This window comes from Cygnus atratus, chromosome 1 (genome assembly GCF_013377495.2).
Source record: "Cygnus atratus isolate AKBS03 ecotype Queensland, Australia chromosome 1, CAtr_DNAZoo_HiC_assembly, whole genome shotgun sequence".
Lineage (NCBI taxonomy): Eukaryota > Metazoa > Chordata > Aves > Anseriformes > Anatidae > Cygnus > Cygnus atratus.
Window position 1 is genome coordinate 6,668,405 of NC_066362.1, and position 24,808 is coordinate 6,693,212.

A 24,808-nucleotide genomic window follows, 5' to 3' on the forward strand; every position below is an offset into this window, starting at 1 on the left:
CCAGGCAGCAGAGCAGCGGCGGGGCTGCCTCCTCCTCCTCCTCCTCCTCTTCTTTCTCCCCCTCTTCTTCCTCCTCCTCCTCCTCCTCCTCCTCCTCCCATTGCCATAACAACCGCGCACAGCCGCACCGCGCCCGGGAGGCTCGGAGCATCCAACGGGGCCCCCGCACGCCCTGCTTGGGGACAGCGGGGGGGGTAGGGAGGGGGGAAAAAATCAGTGACCTCCCTCCAAAAAAGAAAAAAAAAGAAAAAAAAAAAAAAAAGGGGACTTTTCCTCCCGGAGTGGGGGGACCAAAGTGTCCCTGAGGGTGCTGAAGGAGGTGGGGGGGACACGGGGCAGCCCCGGGGGTGGCACGGGGAGGGGCGAGGGGTGGGGGGGAGGACGAGGGGAAAGGGGGGGGGGGGCAGAGAAAGTTGGGAGGAAATAGCCCAGGAAAAGTGGCACTCGTGGAGCCCGCCGGAGCGCGGAGGAAATAAAAGCGGCGGCGGGCAGGAAGTGTGAGGAGGAGGAGGAGGAGGAGGAAGGGGAGAAGGAGGAGGAGAAGAAGGAGGAGGAGGAGGAGGAGGAAGAGCCGGCAGAGGCAGCAGCAGCAGCCGCTGCTTTCTCAGAAGAGAAAGCAAAAGCCGCAGGCGGCTCGGTGCCGCCCGGCATCCGCGGGGCTGCGCGGGGCTGCGCGGAGCGGCCATGGCCCGGGAGAACGGGGACGGCGGCGGCTCCTGGAAGAAGCAGGCGGAGGACATCAAGAAGATCTTCGAGTTCAAGGAGACGCTGGGGACGTAGGTGGCGGGGAGCGGAGCGGGGCGGGAGGCGCCGTCCCTGCGCTGCGCGGGATTTGCGCGGGGGGGATTTGCGCGGGGGCTGCCGCGGGGGTCGCTCCGAGCATCCCGCCCGGCACCGAGCCGGGGAGGTTTGGGAATCCCGGGACAAACGGCACCGGGGGGTTGGTAGGAGGTGAGGGATGAGGATGGCTGCGGGGCAGGCGGCTGGGCTACCCCCCCAAAAAAATTAAATAATAATAATAAAAAAAGAACAACAAAAAGAGAAAAGAAAGGAAAAAAAAAGAAAAAGAAAAGAATAAGAGAAATGAAAAAGGGAAAAGAAGAAGAAAAAAGAAAAAGGAAAAATAAAAATGAAAGAAAAAAGAAAAATAAGAAAAAAAAGAAAAGGGAAAAAGATAAAAAGAAAAAGGAAAAAGAAAAAAGAAAGGAAAAAAAGAAAAAATAAAGAAAAAAATAAAGAAAAAAATAAAGAAAAAAAAGACACCCCCCCGGTTTAAAATGTTAATAGGATAGGTAGATGGGGAAAGGCTTTTTCTTGACGGTGCCACTGTAAATAAATGCGGTCTGACTTGCATGCTGTCCCCTAAAGCTGATGGCTGCATCCATTCGTGGACAGACGAGCAGAAATAATCGGAGTGGATTGGATGTGCTTTAGCTACGATGCTTAACTGTTGTTGGGCTTTATTTCTGTTATTTATAGTGGCGGGGCATAAAGATTAGTAAAACGTTAGAGTTTTTTTTTTCTTTTTTTTTTTTTTTCAGAAGGCTCAGAATAAACATGCGCAGATGGTGGAAGGGAGCAGGGTGCAGGCTGATGCTTTTTTGGCTGAGCGGGGAGTTTTATTTCTGTTGAGAGAAATTTTCGCTCGTCGGATGTTGTAGAGGCAGAGAGCCGCGGTTGCTGGGGAAGGGCAGGGTGCGGGCTGCCATGTGGGTGGGCGAGGACGTGAACGCTGGGTTGTATGGGACGGGTGCTTTGTCGCCATGTCCCCCCTGGTGTAAATTCAACTTCTAGCACATCTCTAAGTAAAGCATCGCCGAGCCCAAGCAGCGCGTTTTGTGCTCCGCGTGCCACTTCCAAAACACGGCTGAACAAGTTTCGGCCGTAATATTTCAGTTTCTTTCTGCTTCCAAGGGAGGGCTCTCTACAAACAGAGTATTTCTGCTTCTGCTGATTTCCTACACACCAAGTGCGAGTGAGAAGCGGGCTGGGTGCTTGATGTGGAGGGGGGGGGTCACGCACCCGTGTGTGGATGAGCACGGTGTGGAAACACCGCCCAGCTGGTGACATTTGTGTCTGCCCAGGGCTCTGAAGATGCAGGGTGAGAGACATGTCCCTGCCTGTCACCTTCAGCACCTTCCTGAGCTAAAGGGTGTAGGGGAGGCAAGTCCTAATGCCAGGAGATTCGTGGGAGCAGCAGGACACCTTGCTGTGGTTCCCATCACACAGCCCCATGTTATCTTCCCACTTGTGGTGTATGAAGCATCTGTGAGGGTTAACTTGCACCATTAGAGAGGTCCAGAGAGAATTAATGCTGTGGACTTGGTGGGTATCCCACTGGAGTTGACAGGATCAGGTGTAGGTCCCAAGGTAGGTAGAGTTGGGCAGAGTTCATCGCTGCGCACGTTGGGATGGCTGCTGCAAATGAAATCCACTCACCATGACCATTTAGTGCCTCGCACTCTTAAACATCATCGTAGCAAGGCCTTCGTGATGAGAGGGCAAGCTGTAAGGCTTTAAAACTTGACCTAACAGTCAGCATAGAAACTTTCAGAAAATTAAAATAACTGCATCACAACCCTGTACCTGTCTAAAGGAAGCAGATCTGTCCCTTTTCCCATCCACAGGGACATCTGGGTGTAGGTGCATTTACCAGCCTACACCTCAGTCGCCTTCTGGCTGTGTGTTCCTGGGTCACCGAGGGCAGACCAGGCAGATAAGGAGACGTGGATGTGAGTTTTGGATCTGCTGTGAAACTTGTCAGAAATCGAGGCCGTTACTGTGTAAATCATTAAAGGATTTCTTCAGCTCCCACTGAGGCCAACAAAGGTCTGTTCACTGACCCCAGAAGCAGATACAGGGGAGCTCGAACCCTAGGACACATTCAGAGCTACTGATAGGAAAAAAAAAAAAAGAGGAATTAAGCAAAAGTCTGAATACCTTTAGAGCATCTGGACCAAAAAGCTCTCTTCTAGCTTTATTTAGGAGCAGGGATAAAATCTGCTTTGATCCCTCCTGCAGTGTAATGCTGAACTGTGTTGGACATGCATCAGTCGATCTCATCAGTTAATAGATTTTTCTCTAGCATGGCTGGGGCTTGGAGTGAAAAACCTGGAGTCTTGGCTGAGGTGTGCTGGATTAGGGTTGTGGCTGTGTTTTGCATTGCCCTGCCACCTTCCCTCTCAGCACCTTTAGCAGAAAAGCAGCCCTTTCTCCTCTAGTCTCTGCAGCTGTCTTAACTCACTGTGATCAGCTACAGTAAAATAAGCCCCAAACTCCTAAATCAGGGAAAAAAAAGTCAAAGAGAAACTTTAAAAACATGTTACGTCAAGTGCATGGATTTGTGAATGCTTAATCTGTGTGTGTACTCTATTAATGATTTGCTCTCTGAAAGGGATCTTTCATTTGAATAAAAGGGTTTTACCAGATCTCTAGCATGTGGAGAGATGAAATTGCTGGAATTATTAAAAAGATCGTAACTCAGTTAATCATGATACCATTTGTGCTTCAAGGAACCTCTGATGAGTACCCAGCTCTCTTCCAGAGCAGCATTACAGCAGGAATTAATTATTTACATGTCCCTGTAAGTCATGTCCAGCCATATTGATAATGAAATAAGCATCCTGAATTGGACATCACCTCCAGAAGTAGGAAAGTGGCTTTTTACACCCGAAGAAATGCTTCCTTCGGTGGCTGAGGTCCCTGCTGTTTGCTCTGCTCGGTGCTGGTGGCAGTAGGGTTTCCTAAAGGATTTCTCAGCGATGCATCTGGTTCAGGTGGTACTGAACCCCAGGAATGGCTGCAGCCTCCCACAGGCACAATTTTTGCTTTATTTTCCATCACAAAGAGAATTTTGCTTTTACATCTCAGCTTCCCTGGTGACTGTGGAAGTGGGAAGAGGGATGGAGGAAAGGATTTAAGGCAGACATCGGGGAAGGGCCATGCAAGCAGAGGTGGAAGGAAAAAGGGGAAGGAGGCAGAAAAATGAAGGGGGGTGGGGTGGGAAAGTTGAGAAACCAAAGATGTGAGACTCTTTTTGTTCTGTATTTGCACAGTCCCTAAGCATGTGCGATCTTAGGTTTGTGATTGCAATCTCTTGGGTATCAGGGTGTCAACAAACTATTTTGGTCATATTACTCACGAAAATATAACAAAAGAAACATGGGCAATACGCTAATAAAATGTGGTTCAGTTCCGTGGTCCTTACACACAATTCCTCTTAGCCTCCGAACTCGGGCTTTCTGTTTTGCGTTTGAGTTTTGTGGCCATGGGAGCTGTGGTCCTGATTCATCCACGTATAACTACGGCAGCACAGCAGTGATTCGTGCTCTGCATTAGCAGCTTCGGTGCAGGAAACTGGACCCAGTCACTCCTGAGAATTGAAACTGAGGTTACAGATCCTGAAAAAGTAGCTAGGAAGGAATACACAAAGCAAATCAAGGATAAAATAAAATCATAGCGGCGGGCCAGGTGCTCAGCGGTTGCAAATTTGAGTCTCTTCCAAGTTGAAACAGGTAAGCTTGAGGAAAGAAGAGGATCTGATTAGCTGCTTATCTTCTTAAATTTCCACAAATTTGCCTATTCTAGCTCTGCTCAATTCACAAGCCTGCCTGGAGAGGGGGATTTCTGCCCCTGGGGGATGTGAAGTTTCACAATAGCAGGAAAATCTGATGAGTGGTCACTGAAATACCATTTTCTCTCCACGTTTAACTGATATTATATCTAAAGCATTTTAAAACTAAGATTTTTATGTTTTGAGAAGTAATGTTATGCAATGCTATCCGCCAGCTGAACAGAGGAAAGCCTCTGATCATTCGGTCCATCTAATCGGATCAGGCTGGCATTTCTAAGATATCTGTCATTAGGCCTTATTGACATTCGAGTTATGATGAAGTTATCTTATTTAGGAAGGCTCAGGCTTAGTAGCTGTGGAAATATTTGTGTTGTCTGTAAAACTGCCACAGTAGATTCCTTACAGCTTAGTAATGATAACGTAGGGAGTTGCAAGGCTGTAGCCACAATATAGTAGTAGCCAGGTGGGAAGACAAGTGCACTGCAACGATGTCTCCAGTTCTTTTCTAAAATATAGTACAGAGGAAACTATAGGTGGTTCTGTTTTTCTTAGAGGTTCTGTAATAATTTTTGGTTCCTCAATGTCCTGGATCTATTCCATAGTCTTACATCACCCGCTGGGCTCCTGGTGCTCTGCACGACTCTTTTATGCACCTGTAGGGTGCTAGTTCTCAATGTGAGATGCAGTCACCTGCAGCCTTGCTCTCACATCTGTTTTCCTTTGTTTTCCTTCTCACACACATGCATAGGCATTGTCACAAACTCTTGTGCTCCGTCTTTTGTATTTTTATCCTCTCATGTCCTTCGTCATGTCCCCCCAAGTCTCACGCTGACACCCAGGCTTGTCCTGAGCAACTCTGTCCCATGTTCCCTTCTGCTCTTGGCTGCTCAGACCCTCACGGGAGACAAGGCTGATGGAGGTGACGTTGTCACTAACTGTCATTAACAGGCCAAGCATTCAGCCTTGTCTGCCACTGGGGAGTGCCAGAAGAAGAGTGCAAGAATGTGCTTGTGGTAAGGATGGGTCCCGGTAGAGGTTTGAGATGCTGTGAAGAGAGGAGGTGCTGGGAGGTTCCATTAGGTTCAACATCTGGTTGCCTCTGTTCAAAGACCTTCCCTTCTCATCAGTTAGGTGCCCAAACCACCAGTTATTGTAATCAACCACTTGTCATATTCAATCCAACAAACCATACTGGTTAGCTCATTAACTTCAGGCATCGTGTGAGTTACCCAGTTGTTTTTCCCTTCTGATTTTGGAGATTCTCAAGACTTAAGGAAATATCTTTACTGATATTCTTGAAAATCTTGATATTTGGGCTTTTTCCATCTGTGAAGACTGAAGAGTGTCTGCTTTCCATGTTTGTGCTCACATTACGAGTAATTTCTGCCTCTCTCTTATGGCACCCTGGTGAGGCAGCAGTGACTCTGTCAGACTGTTTCATCCACTTCTCTGTTCAGTATTTGTCTGTTTTTTAATTAAATTAAGGAAACATTTCACAGTGAAAAATACCTTAAAAAGAGAAAATACAGGGTTCCAAAGGGCTGAGGTTAAGGCTTGTGTTTCCAGTAGGAAGGCTGATCAACCACTGGGACAAATTATGAAGGCAAGTGGTTCTTGTCCGCTCCAGGAGTTGATGGTAGAAGTCCTTTTGCCATCTGAAAGCTCTCAGGCTTTATGCAGGAATCACCAGACAAGAGCCTCTTGCCTGTGGGTACAGGGGAGGACATTTCATGGTCTTTTTGACCTTAAAATCTGTGACTCTGGGAAGCTTACCATCAAAACCATGGGGGTTAGGGATAATTAGAGGTGTGTGGTACCCCCAGCACCTCTCCAGCATCTCTGGGAGGAGGAGAAAAAGCTGAGATCCAGATATAGATACGAATGTTTAACTGAATGCTGTGAAACAACTAAGATATTTTGGTTTGTAAAGAATGTAGAGAAACCAGAAAAATACTGAGATGACTCCTTTAGGGTGACATATTTGTTTTAAACTAAGGAATCCTCACTGCTATCATGTGATGTAGTTTTACTATCCAGTGTTCCTGCAGGCTTAAAAATTGCTTGTCCCAGTATTTGCAGTGTGAATTGTAGTATCTTATGATGTAGATTGTTGGTCTCCCTTGAAGCGTTACAGAAAATAGCAGGTTTGAGCGTTCAGCTGGAATTGAAATGGGAAAAAAAAGGAAAGCAAGATGGCCAACTGATTTAAAGGCTGAGCGAGAGGACTGGGAAAAAGTCTGCAGCCCCTGGTGATTTTCACAGCTCTCCAAGTGTGCTTCGCGGGTGCGTTTTAGACACTCCTTATTTGGAGCAACGGGGTAACATAAAGGTCAATTTTCTTTCTCTAACTAAAAATAAGATTCCAAAATTCTCAACAGCCAGAGGCTTTCAGGAAAATACGTCATTTTGAGGGCACCCAGTTTGCTGCATTGCTATTTGGGCTGGGATGGAGTGCTTGAGAGGAATTGGAGGCCTGGTGGAGTGTGTAGAGCTGAACCCAGCTCTTCGGAGTCCCCTAGTAATCCTTGAACCAAAAGTCTATTCTTCCCATCACAGTCACAACACGGTGGGTGTGAGAGCCTTCTTCTCCACAGCTCCTGCCATCTGGAGAAGCCTGTCTGCTTCCTTCACCCTCCATCTGCTTTCACACAGGAGCTGAAATATCTCCTTATCCACTTTTTCCTTCCTTTTTCCTTCTTTTTCTCTCCTCCTCTGTGACTGACCTCAATTATTTCTGCTGCCCCTTGCACATGATTCTGTGTACTATGTGCAGAATATTGGTTGGAGTTATTTAATCCTTTCACGCATCCAAAGGTGCAATTTATATTGAATAAAGTTGTATTGTTTTGGCTTGCCTGACAATGACAAACATTTATAATAGGATTCTGAATTTATTGCCAGTAATGGTATTCACTTAACTGGTGAGTCACAGTTTATGTTCATGATTACTTAATAGGACCTAATTTTCTAGCCATTTTAGATAGCATGAAAACAAGTTAGAACTGAAAAGGTGCTGTTAGTAAACAGGTAATGAGTGAAAGGAGGGAGAAAAAGTTCCTTGGGGCATCGATCTGTCATTTTTCGTTGGAATTCAAGCCACCTTGTATTGCAGTGGTTTTCTGTAAATAATAATTAACAACAATAACAATAATTTGCAAACTTGTGTGTGTGTGATTGGGCTGTTCTGGAATGACAAATAGCTCAGCAATCAGAATATTTCTCTTTTATAGAAATCATACTGTTCCTTAAACCTTTCTGTCAAATCTTAGCACTGATATGCTTTTGTGTTCTCTGACTTGGCGGTTCCTGTAATTTTCCTCTGAATGTTGTGTCAATCACTTTTAAAAAGAAAACCACAAATAACAGATTGTTAATAAACTTTTCAAGGCCCTTCACTGCTGTTTTTATGTTGAAAGCTGTGTATTGAGTCTTGTGCCAGAATTACTCACCAAACAGATTGTATGAGGTTAAATTAAAATAATACTTTTTAGCAGATTTTTTTGGCTGAATTAAAATGCTGATTTTTTTCCTAATTAATTAATTAATTAATTTAACACTGGCTGTGCTAAGAGAAAGCTAATGGGAATCTCTCTTGGATTTGCTCTGTGCTCTGTGTGCAGAACAGCTGAGCACAGGGCTGGAGATCCTCCGTAACAATAGATCACTGATTTTGCTTGCTCTTTTCCTGGGCAATTTCATATGCTAGATTTAAAAACACCAAATGCTTTGGACAAGAGGACTACATAACCACAAAGATAGTTCCTAAAATACCTTTTTCAAGGGTCGAAAGGGGAAGAGGCGAGTGAGAGAAAACATGCTGGCTCAGCTGTATTGAGGATTTATTTTGATTTTTGTTTGGATGTTCATACCTTACAAAACTGAGCTAAATTAAACAGTTTCAGTCTTGTTCTGGTTTCCAGGAAGGACCAAAGGGAGGTTCTTTTAACAATGCAAATAAAGGCGAGCATTTACCACTGGCAGCAGCAGGGCAAGGCATGTCTCCCCCAGACCCTTTGCATGTGCACACCTTCTGCTAGCCATGCATTCTGCTCCTAATGCTCTCCCTGATTTAGGCTGACTATTTGAAGGTGGGTCTTTCAAGCCTAAGTGACAGAAATTTGGGGCTTAGATCAGATGCTCACGTTTCAGAGTACAAGACCTAGAAGCTTCATCTGTAGCTGGTGGGAATGGAGCAAGGTCAGCTGTGGAAAGTCTGATGTCTGAGAGCCTTTAACCTCTGTGTTTCTGTTGGTGAGGGTCAATGTGTCAGTTCAGACTTCACATGTAAGAAGAATTACAACCCCCGATCATCAGCAGTGGGGTGTGAAGGTTTGCAGATCGTCCCAGGAGCTTCAAAACAAGGGTTGGATATTAGGAAGAACTTCTTTTCTGAAAGGGTTGTTAGGCATTGGAATAGGCTGCCCAGGGAAGTGGTTGAGTCACCATCCCTGGAGGTCTTTAAAAGACGTTTAGATGTAAAGCTTAGTGATATGGTTTAGTGGAGAACTTGTTAGTGTTAGGTCAGAGGTTGGACTAGGTGATCTTGGACGTCTCTTCCAACCTAGATGATTCTATGATTCTGTTTCTTAGGCATGACCATCCTTAAGATGATGATCCAGTATCATCCAGGGCTGCAGAGTGGTTCTGTGACGTTGACGTATTTTAGCTGAGCAGCATGTTTAAAACCTCCCCGCAGACCTGAGGCATGGGCATTTGAGGAATGTTGTTGCCCATCTTCCATCAGCTACGTCAGGGTTGCAGAAATGCCTGGGTTTTTGTGGGTAGTGCAACATGAACTCACGTAGCCACTCACGCTTGGTTTGAAAGATTTGTGAAATGTGAAAAGCCAGTGTGTTTTTTAGGTTTGGACACTCGCAAGTGAAATATGAAGGGTGTAAAATAATTTTGGTATGTTTTTTTAAAATTTATTTCTATGACTTTTGTTGGCCTCAATGGAGACCAGGCTCCCTTGTGCTAGGAATACTACAAGCAGCAGAATGAAAGACAGCTCCTACCCAGAAGAACTTGAAATCTAAATAAATAAGACAAAAAAGCTAACACGTCTTTGTTGAAGATGAGGCAGCGTGTCAGTTGTAAAAGGCAGAGCTGCGCCTGTATCTTAACTCCAGCTTTATGCAACGGGCCGTCTTGCTTCTTTCAGCTTCTGTCAGCAGCAGCTTCTTCAGAATGTATTTATTTCTTTGTGAGTCACCCAGGGGCATCACAAATAATTAGTTTTTACTAGTTAAGGTTTGTAGAAGGCTTTGAAGATGCAGAGTGCTGTGCCTATGCTGTTGGTAACAGCAAGGGTGTGTTATTGCCGTGTTGTGTCACAGATGCTCAGAGGGACTGAGGTTTCCCAGAGCTATAAAGCGTTGGAGAAGGCAAGGCAATGGGGGATTGGGGCAATGTGGGATTGCTTCAATGTCCGTGGTGGTCTCTGGTGGTGGCATTTCCCAAGGGTTTCTTTGCATCATTGACCTTTTTCCAGCATTTTTTTGCCACTTCTATGCAGCATAACGCAATGCAGAGTCAAGCACCAAAACCAGACTCACTATCTATGTTCCTACCATTCCCTCCATTCTGGGCAAGGGCTCAAAAGAGGGAAACTTTTTGATGAAAAGCTGCTGAAAAAGCTAAACAAAATAGTAATCCCCCAAAACGACCTAGAGGGAGGCTGGGTGGGGAGGGAAGAGTCCTTGGAGAACACGCAGCCACGTTGGAATCTCCTCAGGTAAGGCAGAGCTCGTAATCAAATTCATCCATGGTTGAGAGAGCCTGTCGGAGCATCCCTGAATGATCCTTCACTATTACTTGGAGCTGGCTTGGAGATTTCCTTCCACTGTTCACTCTCATCTTCTGCTGCCTCTCAGCTTAAGCAAATTACTACAATATACCTATCTACGAAGCCTGCAGTGTTTTGGAAATTTCAAGCACCGCAGAGTGCTTGGTGTGTGCTGTCAATGGCAGAAGATACTGGGAACATATTAAACTTGTTTTGTGCTCCCTCCTTATTTTTTTACAGAGTACTTGAACAAACTCAAAGGCTTCATCTTTTACTTGAGGACATTTTGAAGGTGGGGCATGAGATATCTAAAAGACTATCTAAAGCTCTGGGATCATCGTGAGCCTCACACCTCTGCCTTAATGGGATTTCCTGCTGTAGGGGTGTAGTTAATTTGTTCAAGAGACAGAGTATTTTTGAGGGGAAAATCTGACACCATTGAGTTTCTCCTTGGGCTGATGATTGCCACAAAAACACCACCCCCTCTGAGTCCAAGCCACAGTTTTTGATATACCTTCTCTAGCGTAATTACATAGCAACCTGAATATTGCAAAGCAAACAAGCCCTCCTTCCCAACACAAAATCCTCCCAAGCTTTAACACCCAACAAAACAAATGCACAAACCCATCTACTAGAGGGCTGCTGCATATGCACGTCCTTCTGTAGGGAGAGAACAGGGAAGTAAATAACATGTGACACCTTAGCTGAGTTGCTCAATGCACCATGGGAAGATGCAAAAACACAGATGTAAAAACACATATGGGGCAGAAAAATGGTGTGGCTCCTGTTGGCCATATTACCCAGGTACTGGGGCATAAGAGGGATAAATTAGAACAAGGGAAATGTATTGTGTCCAAGGCTTGATTTATATAGATTATGGTTTTTTTGGGAAGCTGGATGGTGTATATTTAGAAGGGATAGGATTCACCAAGAAATGAGATTTAAAAAAAAAAAACAAGCAGGGTTTTCAAAAGCATGCACACACAGGACATAGAGGTACTGCAGGCTGAAGGGAGGCTTCTGCTCTTGGGTATGTTCAGGTGTTTCTGAAGTAATTTTAAACTGTCTAATTTTCCTGGCAGAAGCTGTGTAAGTGTAATTTATGTTACAGACATAAATCCTACGCTCTTAAGAGAAAGACCCTGAAAAAAATCTCCCAGAGCTTTATGGGCAAGTCCATTGAATATGGTTTCTATTGTGATGAATCTTGTATTTTTAATGGAAAGAAAATCAATTGATTCTAGGATTCCTGAGTGACAGCTGAGATGGTTTTTACCTAGAGAGCAACCTGGTGCCCTTCTGGCACTACTGAAGGAGAATATAAAGAATATGAAAGCTGAGCACTTGTTCATTCTGCAGGTGAGTGGAGCTACACCGGGGGGAACATCAAAAGGGAGAGGTCTGGGGCAAAGAATAACAATGAGAGTTCAGCTATGGATCAAAGCCAAGAAAGAGATGTCTAAAATGAGGTGGGGTTTAGCCTAATTGACTTCCACAGACAGCTAACCCCCCTATGCTTGTTCATGAGACAACCAACTGCAAAAATTCGTAGACACAGGTTCTTTGGGCAGGATTGCTCATATCTGGCACCAGGCAACTCTGTCATTTTCAGTTAAGGGCCACTGGAATTACCAGCAGCCTCAGTGCCTGTGTTTGCTCTGCTGTGAAGCTGTAACATCTTTACATAGCATTGCCACATAGCTATGAAGAAGGTGTAGGAGTCCTTCATATATATATAGCTATATGTAGTGGTATATATATACATTAAAACATTATTTATATGGTGATATATAGTGATATATAGTGCTATATACTGATATATAGTGCTAATTTCTTACTGCACAGCATGTTGTTTGGCTTCATTAATAAATTCACAGAGAACGACCTGTGCCATTTTGTGAAAACTGTTTAAGAGCACCATGGAGCACAGTTAATATATTCTGTAGTCTGAATTTCACTTCTTGCTGGGGTTACATTTAGCTGAATGCAGGAGATTCATGACTGCTTGTATCACCTAAGCTTCATTATTCCTGGTAGTGTCTCACCCACAATTCAGTATGAGAATGTTTGCAGAGATGAGGTGATTTTTGTCCTTGGCTGCAAACAGACTTTAGCTGGTTTCTAAGTGCCTTTGCTTATGGCATGACTTCTTGACAGATGTTTTTGTGATGCCTTATTTTGTTCTTCCATCTACTGAGATGAGACTTAAGTTCCACCAATGGCTCTGTGTTTCTGTTGTTGTTCACTAGAGGGTTGCTTTCAGGGATGAAAGGGGGAAAACAGCTTCTTCCCATGCTGTTCTCTTCATCAGGACTTGGTAGTGCTGCCACAGCTGCTCAAATACGCAGTGTTTGACCTTGCTCAGTTTGTGACCAGAGACGGTGACAAGCTCTCAGGGGTGGGAGGTCTTGGCTTTTTGATGCCCAAGGTCCCCTGTGGCCCTCTGACTTCGTTTCTGGAACTCCTCTGATAGGTCTCTCTTAAATGTTGGAATTAAAATGCTCGCTTTGCCCCACATTTAAACAGGAACTGTGCGGTGCTCCCTTGTTCATTTATCTAATGGGACCGAACACAGCCGGGACAGAAGTGTGCAAGGTCCTTCCCTGGTGCCACGGCCGCATCCTGCAGGTGTGCAGAGCCAGGAAGCACAGCTGGAAGCCAGCACAGCTTCTTCCCGTGGGTCGGCCGAGGGCTAGATTTGTTTGGGTAGCACACCCTTCACGTGGGGAAGTGAAAGCGGCACGCAGCAGATGGAGTCTGTTTGAGCTTGCTGGGTGCAAACTTGACCTCAAGCGTGTGGAAGGTGAATGAACAAACACGGTGCTTGGTGCTAGCAGGTCTGTCTCCTGGGAGGTGGGCCACTTCTGTGGGTGGGGTGGTTGATGCATCTTCACCGACCGCATTAACTCCTGCTTGCGCCACTGCCCGCCAGCTGAAGGCAGCTGCCTGTTGGCCTCTCTTGCAGCATGGTCAGGGCTTGCAAGCTCGTGTCGATTAGAAACCCACTGTTATAATGTCATTAGAGAGGCAGATGCATTAATTTCTGTAACCAGTTCCCTTTTCTGCTATTGTTTAAGCAATACCACTAGGGACGTAACAGTGTCTTGGGTATTCTGGTACTTCAGCTAAAGGTGAAAAATGGAAGGGAGGGAGACTGATAGTAAATATATTATTTAAAAACACAGTTTTGCTTTTGAAAGGTGCCTGTAAAATGTCTTCCTAGAGGTTTCTGTGTGTGTTGGCTTAGTGCTCCGAATAGATCTTCCTGAAGTCAGAGGGTAGCACACAAAAGCACACCAGGTCTGTTTTCCTTCTGATTTCCTGTTAAATCATTTGTAGTGGTGCAAAGTGACTGTAAAATCCTACCTTTGATGTGCACAGCTTGGAGGTTTTCCTCTGGGAGTCCAGAAGGGCCTATATTATTCAGCAGCAAGCTGGAACAGCAGCATTTTATGCTCCTTACGTTCGGGTTTCAAATGGCAATATAAAATTACAAGACTGTGGAGAAACAGGTTGCAATTCCAGGCCGGAATAGGAAGGGGCTGTGCCTGTCCAGCGGGGTGGTTTGCATCTTCTGCCAGCCCAGTTGTTTGCAGGGATGTGCCGTGAATGTGTTTACCGAAGTGATAGAGGTTAAAAATAGCCTTCCAAAAAGGGAGCGGGGGCAAGGGGACAAATACAAAGTATAAGAAGTTTTACTTCTTTCCATTCCATAGAAGCTATAAATCAGCAAAGAAGTGACATGTGTTGTTCTTTTTTTTCTTTGTCTGGCATTGTTAAAAATCATCAGCCACTGCACTGAAATGGTTTGCAAGAGCCACTTCACCAGGAACAATATCTGAGTGAGAACAATAAAAAATTGGTGGATGCCAGGTCGAATTTGTGTGTCAGCAGTTGCTGAATTCAACTTAAGAGCTGTAAATGGAACCAATCATCATTTCTTAATGAGATATATGAGAACAAAGAATCACAATGCTTGAATAATCTGTCACATCTCCGTCAATGCTGCTTAAGCAATTATGCAGTTTGTTCAATGGTTTGACAAGGTAACATGACAAAATCAATTTACAAAGCAGATTAAATATAAATATGCAACACTTTTTTCCAGGAATGTCATTCTCAAAGCCTTAAGTTTTTGATCTTAACGCTCCCTACCCAGTCATCTGCTTTCAGGACTGCTTGGATGAAGTCCTGCATGGCCCACAGTGACATTCACCAGATCATTTTTCACTTATCCATCTCCAGCCTAATGATGCTGTCGTCTGGGCCATGGTAGAAATGAATGATGCATTGCCGCAATATACAGTGTAAGTATGCTTTTCACTTAGTGCTAAGGCTGTATTTTTCCAGGGTCCTTAAGGAAGCCTGGTCCTCAGCCCTTTTTAACACTTAATGTAAATCTTTCCGAATATTTTAAGTGTTTGGCAGCAAATGTAGGAGAAACTTTGTACGAGTTCCCTAGGAACTAAATAACAAGCAGTGTACATTGAGGTGATACAGTCATCTATTTTAATACCAGACTTTTCATCACATTGCAGCAGACAGGGACTGGGACAGCCCCATCCCTGTTCACAGAGATGGGTATCTGCAGAAAACCACAAATAAGAAGAGGTTACAGGGATCATGACAATAAATGCCATCCTTGAGGATGAGGTGGCAGCTGGCGAGTGCTGGCTGTGTTTAGGTGCTGTAACAGGGCAGTGCTGGGGAAGCCAGGCTGAGAGAGCATTAAAAAATGAAGAATTGTGGTTTGTAGGACTGTCAGCAGGAATTGAAAAGAATTAGGAAGAATTGAAAAGATTAGGAAGGAGGGAGAAGCCCTGTGAAATCTGAACTTGTTCTGCCCAGTGCCAGGACAAGAGGCAGTGGGCACAAACTGGAACGCAGGAGGATCCCTCTGAACACCTGGAAACATTTCTGCACTGTGGGGGTGACAGAGCAGTGGCACAGGCTGCCCAGAGAGGCTGTGGGGTCTCCTGCGTCGAGATTGTGGACCCACCTGGGCATGGTCCTGGGCACCCTGCTTGGGGTGGCCCTGCTGGAGCAGTGGTGGGACCAGACGGACCCAGAGGTCCCTGCCCACCTCAGCCACCCTGTGACTCTTTGTTTTGCTGCTAAATGGGTGTGCAACAGCAACTGGCTTCTTTCAGCTCATCCGAGTCTCCAGTCTGTACGTATTTTTTGGTCTTACATTTTTCTTCCGTAAACAAGTCTCCATCCTTCAAATGCACTAGTGCAGCGTGGTGTAATGAAGCTGGCACAGAAAACATTATTTTTTCCTCATGTAAAATGTATGCACCTCTCATCCTCTCCATGGGAAACTCAAGGATAGAAGATTTCTGTTCCCCATACAAATAACTCTGGGATTCCCTAAGTCCATTTGTCTTTTGCATAGTTTACAAAATGCCATTGATATACCTGGCTGCATACCTCATTATGCCTCTAACTTTGATTGTCACTGGGTTCGATGTTGTAAACAACTTTTAGGGAACTGTAAGCACTTTTTATTTCAGGCAAGGTGACAGTGTTCCCAGCAGCCTTTGAAATATACCAGAGGATTGTGTTATGGAGGAGAAGAATATTTTTTAAGTTATCATTACCATATGACTGCTGTTGCTACAATTTCTGAGCAAATCTCAGTTCTTACAAAATCTGTGATACCGAAAACTCGTATGCTTGTATTTTTGCTACATTTATGCATGACATATGGACTTCCAGTATCTGGTTACTCAGTTTCTGCTCAACATCTTGTATTTTCTGATGACTATTGAAGTATCTGAATATGCATGGTATTTCCTTATGTACTATTAGCGTTGCTGCAGCTCCTCGGTCTTTTGTGGCTTGTTGGCTAACCGACAGATACTCATGGCTTCATCAACAAACAGATGTACAGGTCTACTCTTTGTTTTTGTAGCTGCACTTTTGACATATTGTAAATGTCCTTAATTGATTTTGTTCAGGATAATACCATCTGCTGGCATCTGTTTCTACTATGGCTCTTGCTAAATACTTGTGTGTATCACGGTCTGTAAGGACAAATTATAGAGTTTCAGCACAGCATTATGTCAGTTTTTCTATTTTTTTTCCCTGAAATAAATGAAAGCAGAGTTTGGACATTGGAAGACCTTAAAGAATCATACAACCATTAAGGTTGGAAAAGACCTCCAAGATCATCTGGTCTCAACCATCCCTCTACCACCAATGTTACCCACTAAACCATGTCCCTAAGCACCACATCCAACCTTTCCTTGAACCCCCAGGGATGGCGGTTCCACCACCTTCCTGAGCAACCAGTCTGTTCCAAAAGGTGTTTCAGGCAAGAATTGGGCCCTGTGACCATGTTGGTCTCTCTTAATTAATTGTTGGCATATCTGCAAATGTATCTGAGCTCCCAGACAGAGAGAAAAGCAGCCTTTGAGTTTATATTTGGCTGCTTTTCATCATAGAGTGGTGTGGAATAAACTTTTAGATCTGCCTGAAGCCTTGACACAAAACTCTGTCTAATAAACAGTCAAGATAAGTCATCTTTAAACATCACTTACCATATCTGCAAGGTTGATGGACTTGTCAGCTTTTAACATAGCTGAGTGTGTTCTGATATGAAGCTTTTGGAGGCAAAAGCAATACTGGACAGGCACTGGATGAGATGTCTGCTGAGGATGCAACTAGGAAAATGCATGCTGTCTCCTGAGATTCCAGACCAAAGTCCTTCTTGTGTAGCCAACTGTCATGCTGTGTTTAGCTCTCCATCCTCAGATCAGTCCTTTTTATTAGGTGGCATCAGCACTTATGGTAGATTTTATTACAGCTGCCATGTCCGTGTCTGAACTCTGAAATGCAATAGAAATTTCATTTCTTGGCGCGTTCTGTCTCTGGTCATGACAAGTGCAGGCAAGCGTCAAAAAGTATCCGGGCTGGGATTTATCTGTAGTGGTCTAACTCTGCTCCCAATAAAAATAATGAGAGCTGGCTTTTGATGTCACTGAGACAGCGTTAAACCAATTTTGAGGCCCTTGAGAAGCCCTTCCTCCTCTCTGCACCACTCACGTGTGGCAGTGACGGAGGGGAAGTGGGGTCATGCAGGGAAATGAGAGCCCTTCAAACATCATCAAAGACAGGGAGTTAGGTGTGCTTAGTGTTTCGTTGGAAACTCCTGGAACTCAGGAGTTTGGCTTTGTAAAGTCATGAGCTGTGGAGGTGATGTGGATTAGTGGTAGAGGCATTGGTGGCATCGAGTGGAAGGACACTAGATAATGATTTAGAAGACTTGGATTTCATTTCTGACTGTGCCACTGGGCTTTTTTATGACCTTGGAAAAGTTGCAGCATCTCTCTGGCCTGGTTTTCCTGTCTGTCAAACAGTCACCAACCTACTTTGGAACTCACTTTGAGATGTAACCGATTAAAGCTTGCTATGCAAAATGTTCAATGTGTGCTGTGCAAGGTGTTGTTTTTGTTATGGCAATGTGGCAGCGATCTCCACCATTGTCTTACGTTATATTTGAGTGTGTTGGGAACTTGGCTGTAATGCTGGTGTTTTGTAGATGATTTTTTTTTGTGGGACATGCTTCTGCAAGAACCTGCTCCCTTTCCTAACAACACCACTGACTCCAAAAGGAGGTGGACACCCCCATCAGTTTCAAAAACACTAGAAATGGGACAACAGAGAGAAACCAACTGAAACACATTTCATTTTCTGAGACTGTTGTAATTTTTCAGTGTGTTGGAATTCTAGCAGGGCACAAAGACATTCCAGAAATGTCTCTTAGCTCCCAAATCCCTCCTGCTGATGGGTTTTGCAGCAGAGGTTTGCTGGCAGATGGACATCAGGGAGATGATTGGAAGCAGCTGTAGAGCTGTGAGGCAATTTTCCCCTCCTGTGAAAGCCACGTTATAAGTGGGAGAAAAAGAAAATGAGAGTGGTTTTCTCATCATGCTGTCAACAGAGTGGGATTTGCAAAGCAGTGGATGCAGATTTGTATTGCCCTGAAGAGCTCTTCAGTGATAAGACAACGTGGTCTTGTCTTGAAAATAAGTTGGTATCATTACTGATCTGTTAGTTATCAGTTAATTATGTTTTTCAACGTCTAACCGTTTTTGTCCCTCTTGAAAAATCACTTCAATTGCTGAAGTCAATGTGGTGAGTATCCATGGTGACCCTGAAGTTACAAGCTTTCTGAAGCACCTTCAGAGAACAATTAACGCAATTGGAGTAATATCTTCATTTCCATGTCTTTGTGGGGAAAACAGTGGTACCTGTGAGATGCAGCAGGAATATAATCGTATTTCCAGTCACTGTAGCACTACTGTTTTTTTTTTAAAAAACAAACACACAAAACAAAACACAAACCTTTTTTGTAGGCAGAATATATTCTGTTTTTTCTCTGATTCTGGAAAAAGGTAAAATTAGTGCATAAACTGGAAAGCAGGCTTTCATTTAAGCTGTGTGATTTAGAACTGCTAGTGAAGTTTGCTGCTGTAGGGCATTTGGCATTCATCAGAAAAATCTCCAAGTCTAAATAGTTTTATTATGCAAAGCTATATACTTGGAAGGTAAACCGCTGTGTCTTTTTCCATTTTGAAGACCAGTGCCAGTTGATGGATGTCCTGTCGAATTTCTCATAAGGTTGCAGGGGAGGTGAATAGCTGTAGGTCTTACCCTTGAACCTATGGCTGCTATAAGCAAGGTGCCTGGGGGGAAAGGATGCTTAGCTGGGCCATGGGTAGAATAGCCTTGCTCAAGGAGCCATGTGGGTGTTCTCAAACCATGTGTCAAACAAGGACTGCGTTAGCAAACCACTGATGCCTTCCTGGATTAAGGTCCCAATATTTGCATCTTTCCATTCAGATTTTATTAGTATTGCTTTTTATTCTTATGAAATACTTCTACTGCTCCACAGGCAAAGTGTAGTGCCCTTTCACGTCAGCGTAGAGATGTTCTTGAAGTGAATTTTCCTTCGTGATGTAAGGTTACAGTTCACTAAAACGTTTATTAAGACTTCGCCTTGTTTAGTGCATGATTAATTTGCTTATGAATACTGCCAGGTACACTTACCCCCAAGCACCTGCTGAATCCTATTAGAGACGTGAAGTCAAAGGAACTTCAGCAGTAGCCAAAATATTAAGCGCTTAATTGCTTTTCTGGTAGGTGATGACTGAAAAGTGACCGAGAGCCTCATGAGTGGTTGTTCTGTACATTTCTTAATAATATAAGGGACCAGGTTTGTAATCCCACTGAGAGCTCATCACAACAGCTGAAAAAGCTGAGTAGGATGGGAACAGTGAACCAGACCTCGCCCTGCAGCAGCTTTGCCTGATTGGGGCAGCCTGAGCCATGAGGATGGTGTTGCAGAAGCAGCCAGAGCTGGTGGGGTTGCAGAAGGGACGTCTGGTCCTCGGTGGCCTTTATCTGCCTGGCACTGAGCTGCAACCAACGTGAATCAGAGCTCTTTTAAGTCATTTTGTAAAACTGCCCTGCAGAAATATCTTGGCAGGGTGAGAGAGGGAAAAATGTATTTAGCATAGCACGCTGTTGATACACCATGAATACTTTTCTTGGTGGCATAGAAACTGCAATAAGGGAACACCAGCCTTTATGAAATGCCCTTTAAAAAGAAAACTCAGTATATTAACAGGTTCCTATTTAATCAAGCAACCTTTTACAAATATACTCTGAGAGCTCAGAAAAACAACTTTCCTTCATCACAGGCAGAGAAAATGCATTGTTTCTTATCTTTGGATAGCTTTAGCTTTTCTGGGAAGAGGACTATAGCAGAAAGAATAACCCAAGGCAATGAACTGGGCCTTGAACAAAAACATTTTCTTGCATTTACTTTGGGTTTGTTCTCAGATGAGCCTGTGCTTCAGGTGAAATGTCTAAAACTTGTTTGTCCTTCAAAATACTAAAGAAATATGGGAAAGAATACATTATTTGTTTGCCCTGTGCATCACAGGATCTGCAGAAATTTAGAAAGCACTGCTCTTTTTCACACTAATCTGCTGTTACCCAGGAATTTTTAAAAACATCAAAGAGGCTGGGGGGATTCACTGCACCAATAAGGACTGGAGGTAGTTAACTAAATTTAGGCATTCAGTGTCATTTGGGATGTCCTAGGGTGTCTGAAACAGCCACACAAAGACTGGATGTGCTGGAGACGGGCACCTTGTGAGAGCTGAAAATTGGATGGAGTAGCAGAGAGGGTCTTAAATGGCATTGAATGGCATAGGAGTAGGACACACTTATGGGTTGTTCAGTAGCAACCCTGACATTTGGGTCCTGAGATGGATGCAGTAGAGCCCTGCATGACCTTCATCACATCAGGGTGGGGGAGCTGATGTGCTGCTGTCAGGAGGAATGAGCTGGGTGAACACTGTTGGTAATACAAACGCTGCCCTAAGCTTTCTTCTTTGCCTCCTCATGGTCTTACAGGTAAGAGCAAATATTTAATAGTCTTGGTGCTCTGCTGCAGGTAATGAACTCATCTGAAATTAGGCCAAAGGTACCTCAATCCGAGTCACCACAGTCAACAGCCAGCTTTGAAATATAGGTTATGTGATTTGTCTGTATTCACCTTTGAGAAAACTGGTTGACTGTCATGTTTCTGAACTTGCAGCATGCTGCTGGTACTATTGCTGGCCAAGTAAATTTATGCCAATGTGGCTTTGCAGGATTGGGTCCTTTCTGTGAGCTACACCCAGCCGTCCTGAGGATGTGATGGGTACAGCGTCTTCTCCTTTCTTGGCCAGATCCAGGACTTTTACTTTGCTTGCACAATTTTCTTGGTGTTATGAAACTACAACATACCTGGAAGACTGCCCTAGCGTGGCAGTCAGTGATGTACAGTCAGGTAGAAAAAAGGACCCAAGGAGTAATAATTAAAAATTCAGCATGTAAAATCTTCCATTAAACAATACTGGCGAAAGTCAAATTTTTTTTTGGTTGGATCTCACTTCATGCTCTTCACTTTTTTGTTTCATTTTCCAGATGTCCAATTATCTCTGGAAACTTAAGACAATCTTTTTTGGTCCTCTGAGGCTGGCGGTAGCAGTGTTTTCTCTCCCTGGATCTGGCACAAAGCAGGCATTCCTTTGATGTTGGTCATTTTCAAATAACCTCTTGCAAAGAAAAAGTAAAACCACACATATCCCCACTCAAAGCACTCGGGTTGTTTTCCTGAAAAACCTCTGGTGTGAGAATTTCATTCTGGGTTTGTAACCCATTAGGAATCCTCTGTGATCTTTGTCTTTATAAAAGCAGCATCTATAGTCATTAAACATTAACTCTACCTTTGCTTGAAAATAACTGGCATCATTACTCTTTGCAGTTGTGAGATTTTTTTATTTTATTTATTTATTTTTTGTGCATACGGCTTATAGGCTTTTAATGCACATGCCTGATTTTTATCTTGGTTTGTATTTGCACTGAAAGGTGATTTGGATCTTGTGGTTTCATGTCAACTTGGCCAATCTGCTTAAAATTACTTCTGGGTCATTATGTAGAAAGGCAGGATTTCTTTGCTCCAGGTTCAGTGGTTGGAGGAAGGGGCTGCTTTCTGCCTTCTCATGGTAAAGTCAGCAAGAGTGGAGGCTCAGACAACTGGGGATGGCTTTGATCGAGCATTTCTTCAGGGAAATGTGGGTTTGGGCAGAGGAAGGTTGGCAAAGGTATGGGCGGGTGGGGAATGGAAACTCCAGCTACACACCAGGGCTTTCTTCAGCTCCCTTTTCTCTGAACCATCCTCCAGCTGGCAACGTCTTCTTCCTCCTGTGGCAAGGGGACATTCAGGCCCAAATGTGATGGTTTGGTTGGTTTTGGCAGCCTGGTGCCCGGTTGGCTTTCAAAGAACAGAGTCCCAGGATGGCCGAGGTCAGAAGTGACCTTTGGATCCGTCTGGTCCCATCCCTGCTCCAGCAGGGCCACCCAGAGCAGGGTGCCCAGCACCACGTCCAGGCGGCTTTTGGAGATCTCCAAGGAGGAGACCCCACAACCTCTCTGGGCAGCCTGTGCCACTGCCCCGTCACCCATACAGCACAGAAGTGCTGCCTGGTGGTCAGATGGATCCCTTTGTGTGCCTTTGTGCCCACTGCCTCTTGTCCTGGCTTCGCTGGTTGCATTAATGTTGCTGTGAGAGATCACGCACATAAATATGCCTCTCCTGCACCAAGCAGTGATGGCTGGGTGTTACACAGCCAGTGGTTGTGGATTGCTGGGGCCAGAGGGTGAGCCCTACAAGATCTGGAGGAACAAACCAGACCCCTCAACCCTATCCATGCAGGTGAGCTACCAAATAAAATACAAGGGGGCGAGAGGGATGGGGAAATATGCATCATAAATGGATGTGCCAAGTTTAAGCTGCTTCTTGGATGGTTTTAAAGGAAAAATCACAGGAAAAAAAAAAAAGAAAAAAGAAGTTGGATCATTCTTGGATCACAGAACAGTGAGAAGCACTCATCAGCATCCTCTTCTGGACTCTAACTACACCATTAGATGGTTTCCAGTTCAGAGCTGGCTACTACCCAGCTGGTGGGAACATGGGCTGAAACATCTCCCATACACCTCTAGATGTATGTGCCAGTCTAGCACACACTTCTTGGCACAACATGGGGGTCAGGAGTGGGGGCAGCTCAGACACACGCATCCTTTAAGGATAAATTTGGTCTTTTTCAAATTTCCTGGTGGCTGCTGAGCACTTTTCTTATTTTCTCCTCCCCTCTCCAAGTGGGAAAATTGTTTTTAAGTCTAGGGAAGTTGCACCCTGTATAGTGTAAGCGTCAGACCCTGTATCCTGGGGAATTTGTGATGATTATATCCAAAAGGAGAAGTTGTTGGTGAAGTGAAACTTGCTGAGATGCAAATGCTGCTTAAGTCAGTGAGAAACATGGGACCAGGATGGGATCTACGGGTATCTTCTGCACGGCAACCTTTAAAAAATACTAATCAAGTAATTTCTGCCATCTGTCAGTGCCAGCCTCTCACTATATTTTATATTTCTTTCCTGAATGGACATTTTGAGTTCTCAGGATCAGGGGCCAGCACTTCTGTAGTGATATTTTTTCAGCTGCAGCAGTATGTGGTCGTTTCAGCTTCTTCCCCATCGCTTCTCCTTGACCAGGAAGCAAACCTCAGGAAGACATTTGCCTCGCTTGGCTCTGTGAGAGCCAGAAATATGCTGTTTCTTTGAGGATTTGATTTTTAACCCAACCAGCAACTGCAGAGATTGAATTATATTCCCAGGGAGAAGGTGCTGGGAGCAGCTGGGCTTGCGTGACCCTGGGACAATTCAGCTCCGGTGTCCGTGCTAAGGAGTCAGATCTGGTTCATCTGCATCTGATTGTAGGCTCAGTTTAATTAATCTTCTCTTCAGAGCAGATTATATTGATTGCTTTGCAAAAAAAATAAAAAGATAAAAAAAAAATCCCCTTTCCATTGTTTTTCAGTAGCCAGCTGGGAAAAAAAAAAAAAAAGAGAGAAATTGCATGGGTTCAGATGGTTTTGACTTTTAAATCTTTATTCAAAAGGACTCAGGCTATAGGGTATGAAACGAGAGGCTGTTGTACAGGTGATCCCCTCATTTTTAATGTGACACGTCTTGCAAAAGGAGAGTCAATAATGGAAATAAATATTTGCTTTACAACCCAGCAAATGAAGAGAGACGCCTCCAGCTCCAACCAGCTCCCTTCTCTCCCTGGCAGACCCTACAGAGACCCTGTACAACATATTAAAGCACTGCTATTTCTATCTGGGGCGGGTGTGCATGCACTCTGCCATGTGTGCTTAGAATATCCTCCGCACCTGGGATGGGATGGATTTACTGCTTGTGTCTGGAGCAGGGGCTGTACACGTTGGATGAAAGTGTACATTGATTTTTATGCATGCACGTGAGCAATGTGTGTGGAGCTCCTGCTGACCAGGGCTTACGAGATTTTTGGATGTCCTGAAAGTCTTGCGTTCACTGCCAAGTCTCTCTTTTTTTTGCACTTACACAAAATTTCCAGACAGAAATGAGGATCTCTGTGGGGAAACTCAGAGAGACAATAACCTAAAATTAGAGTGGTGAACAATGGATTTGGGCAGGGTAGGTAGCCCAGACCCCCCTAAATGGGATTTTTGTTTAATTTTGGTCTGGATAAAAGTTGTTTTGTTTTTTTTTGAAGTGAAATATTTCACTTGGCTTGTTAAATCTTTTTTAAACATTTTCGAGTGTTGCAAAATGCGAATGTTGCCTTGAAAAGTGAGAGAAATAATGATAAAAAAGATGATTTTTCCTTTCCAAACTAAAACTAGTTTGTAGCTAGTTCTGATGTACTCCAAACCATATGGTCTAATGAATGTAATAGTCATTATGGTATTTTTTACACCGCAACTGTTTTGTGTGTCAGTTTTTCCATCTGACAATTGAGGATAAAGAACAGGATATTCCTCTTTTCAAAACTGCTTTGAAATCCACTTTA

General features: G+C 44.2%; 1 protein-coding gene across 3 annotated transcripts in view; it reads left to right on the plus strand.

The window, feature by feature from the left end:
- The first annotated feature begins 505 nt into the window (after positions 1-505).
- Positions 506-24,808, plus strand: part of CAMK1D (calcium/calmodulin dependent protein kinase ID) — a 218,059-nt gene continuing 193,756 nt past the window's right edge. For 2 of the 3 annotated variants that reach the window (XM_035549523.2, XM_035549520.2), the window contains exon 1: positions 506-776. In XM_035549523.2, the coding sequence (XP_035405416.1) occupies positions 685-776 (92 nt within the window). In that variant the 5' untranslated portion in view covers positions 506-684. Of the gene's footprint in view, positions 777-14,603; positions 14,666-24,808 lie in introns of all 3 variants that reach the window. The other variant, XM_035549522.2, reaches the window with a different exon arrangement.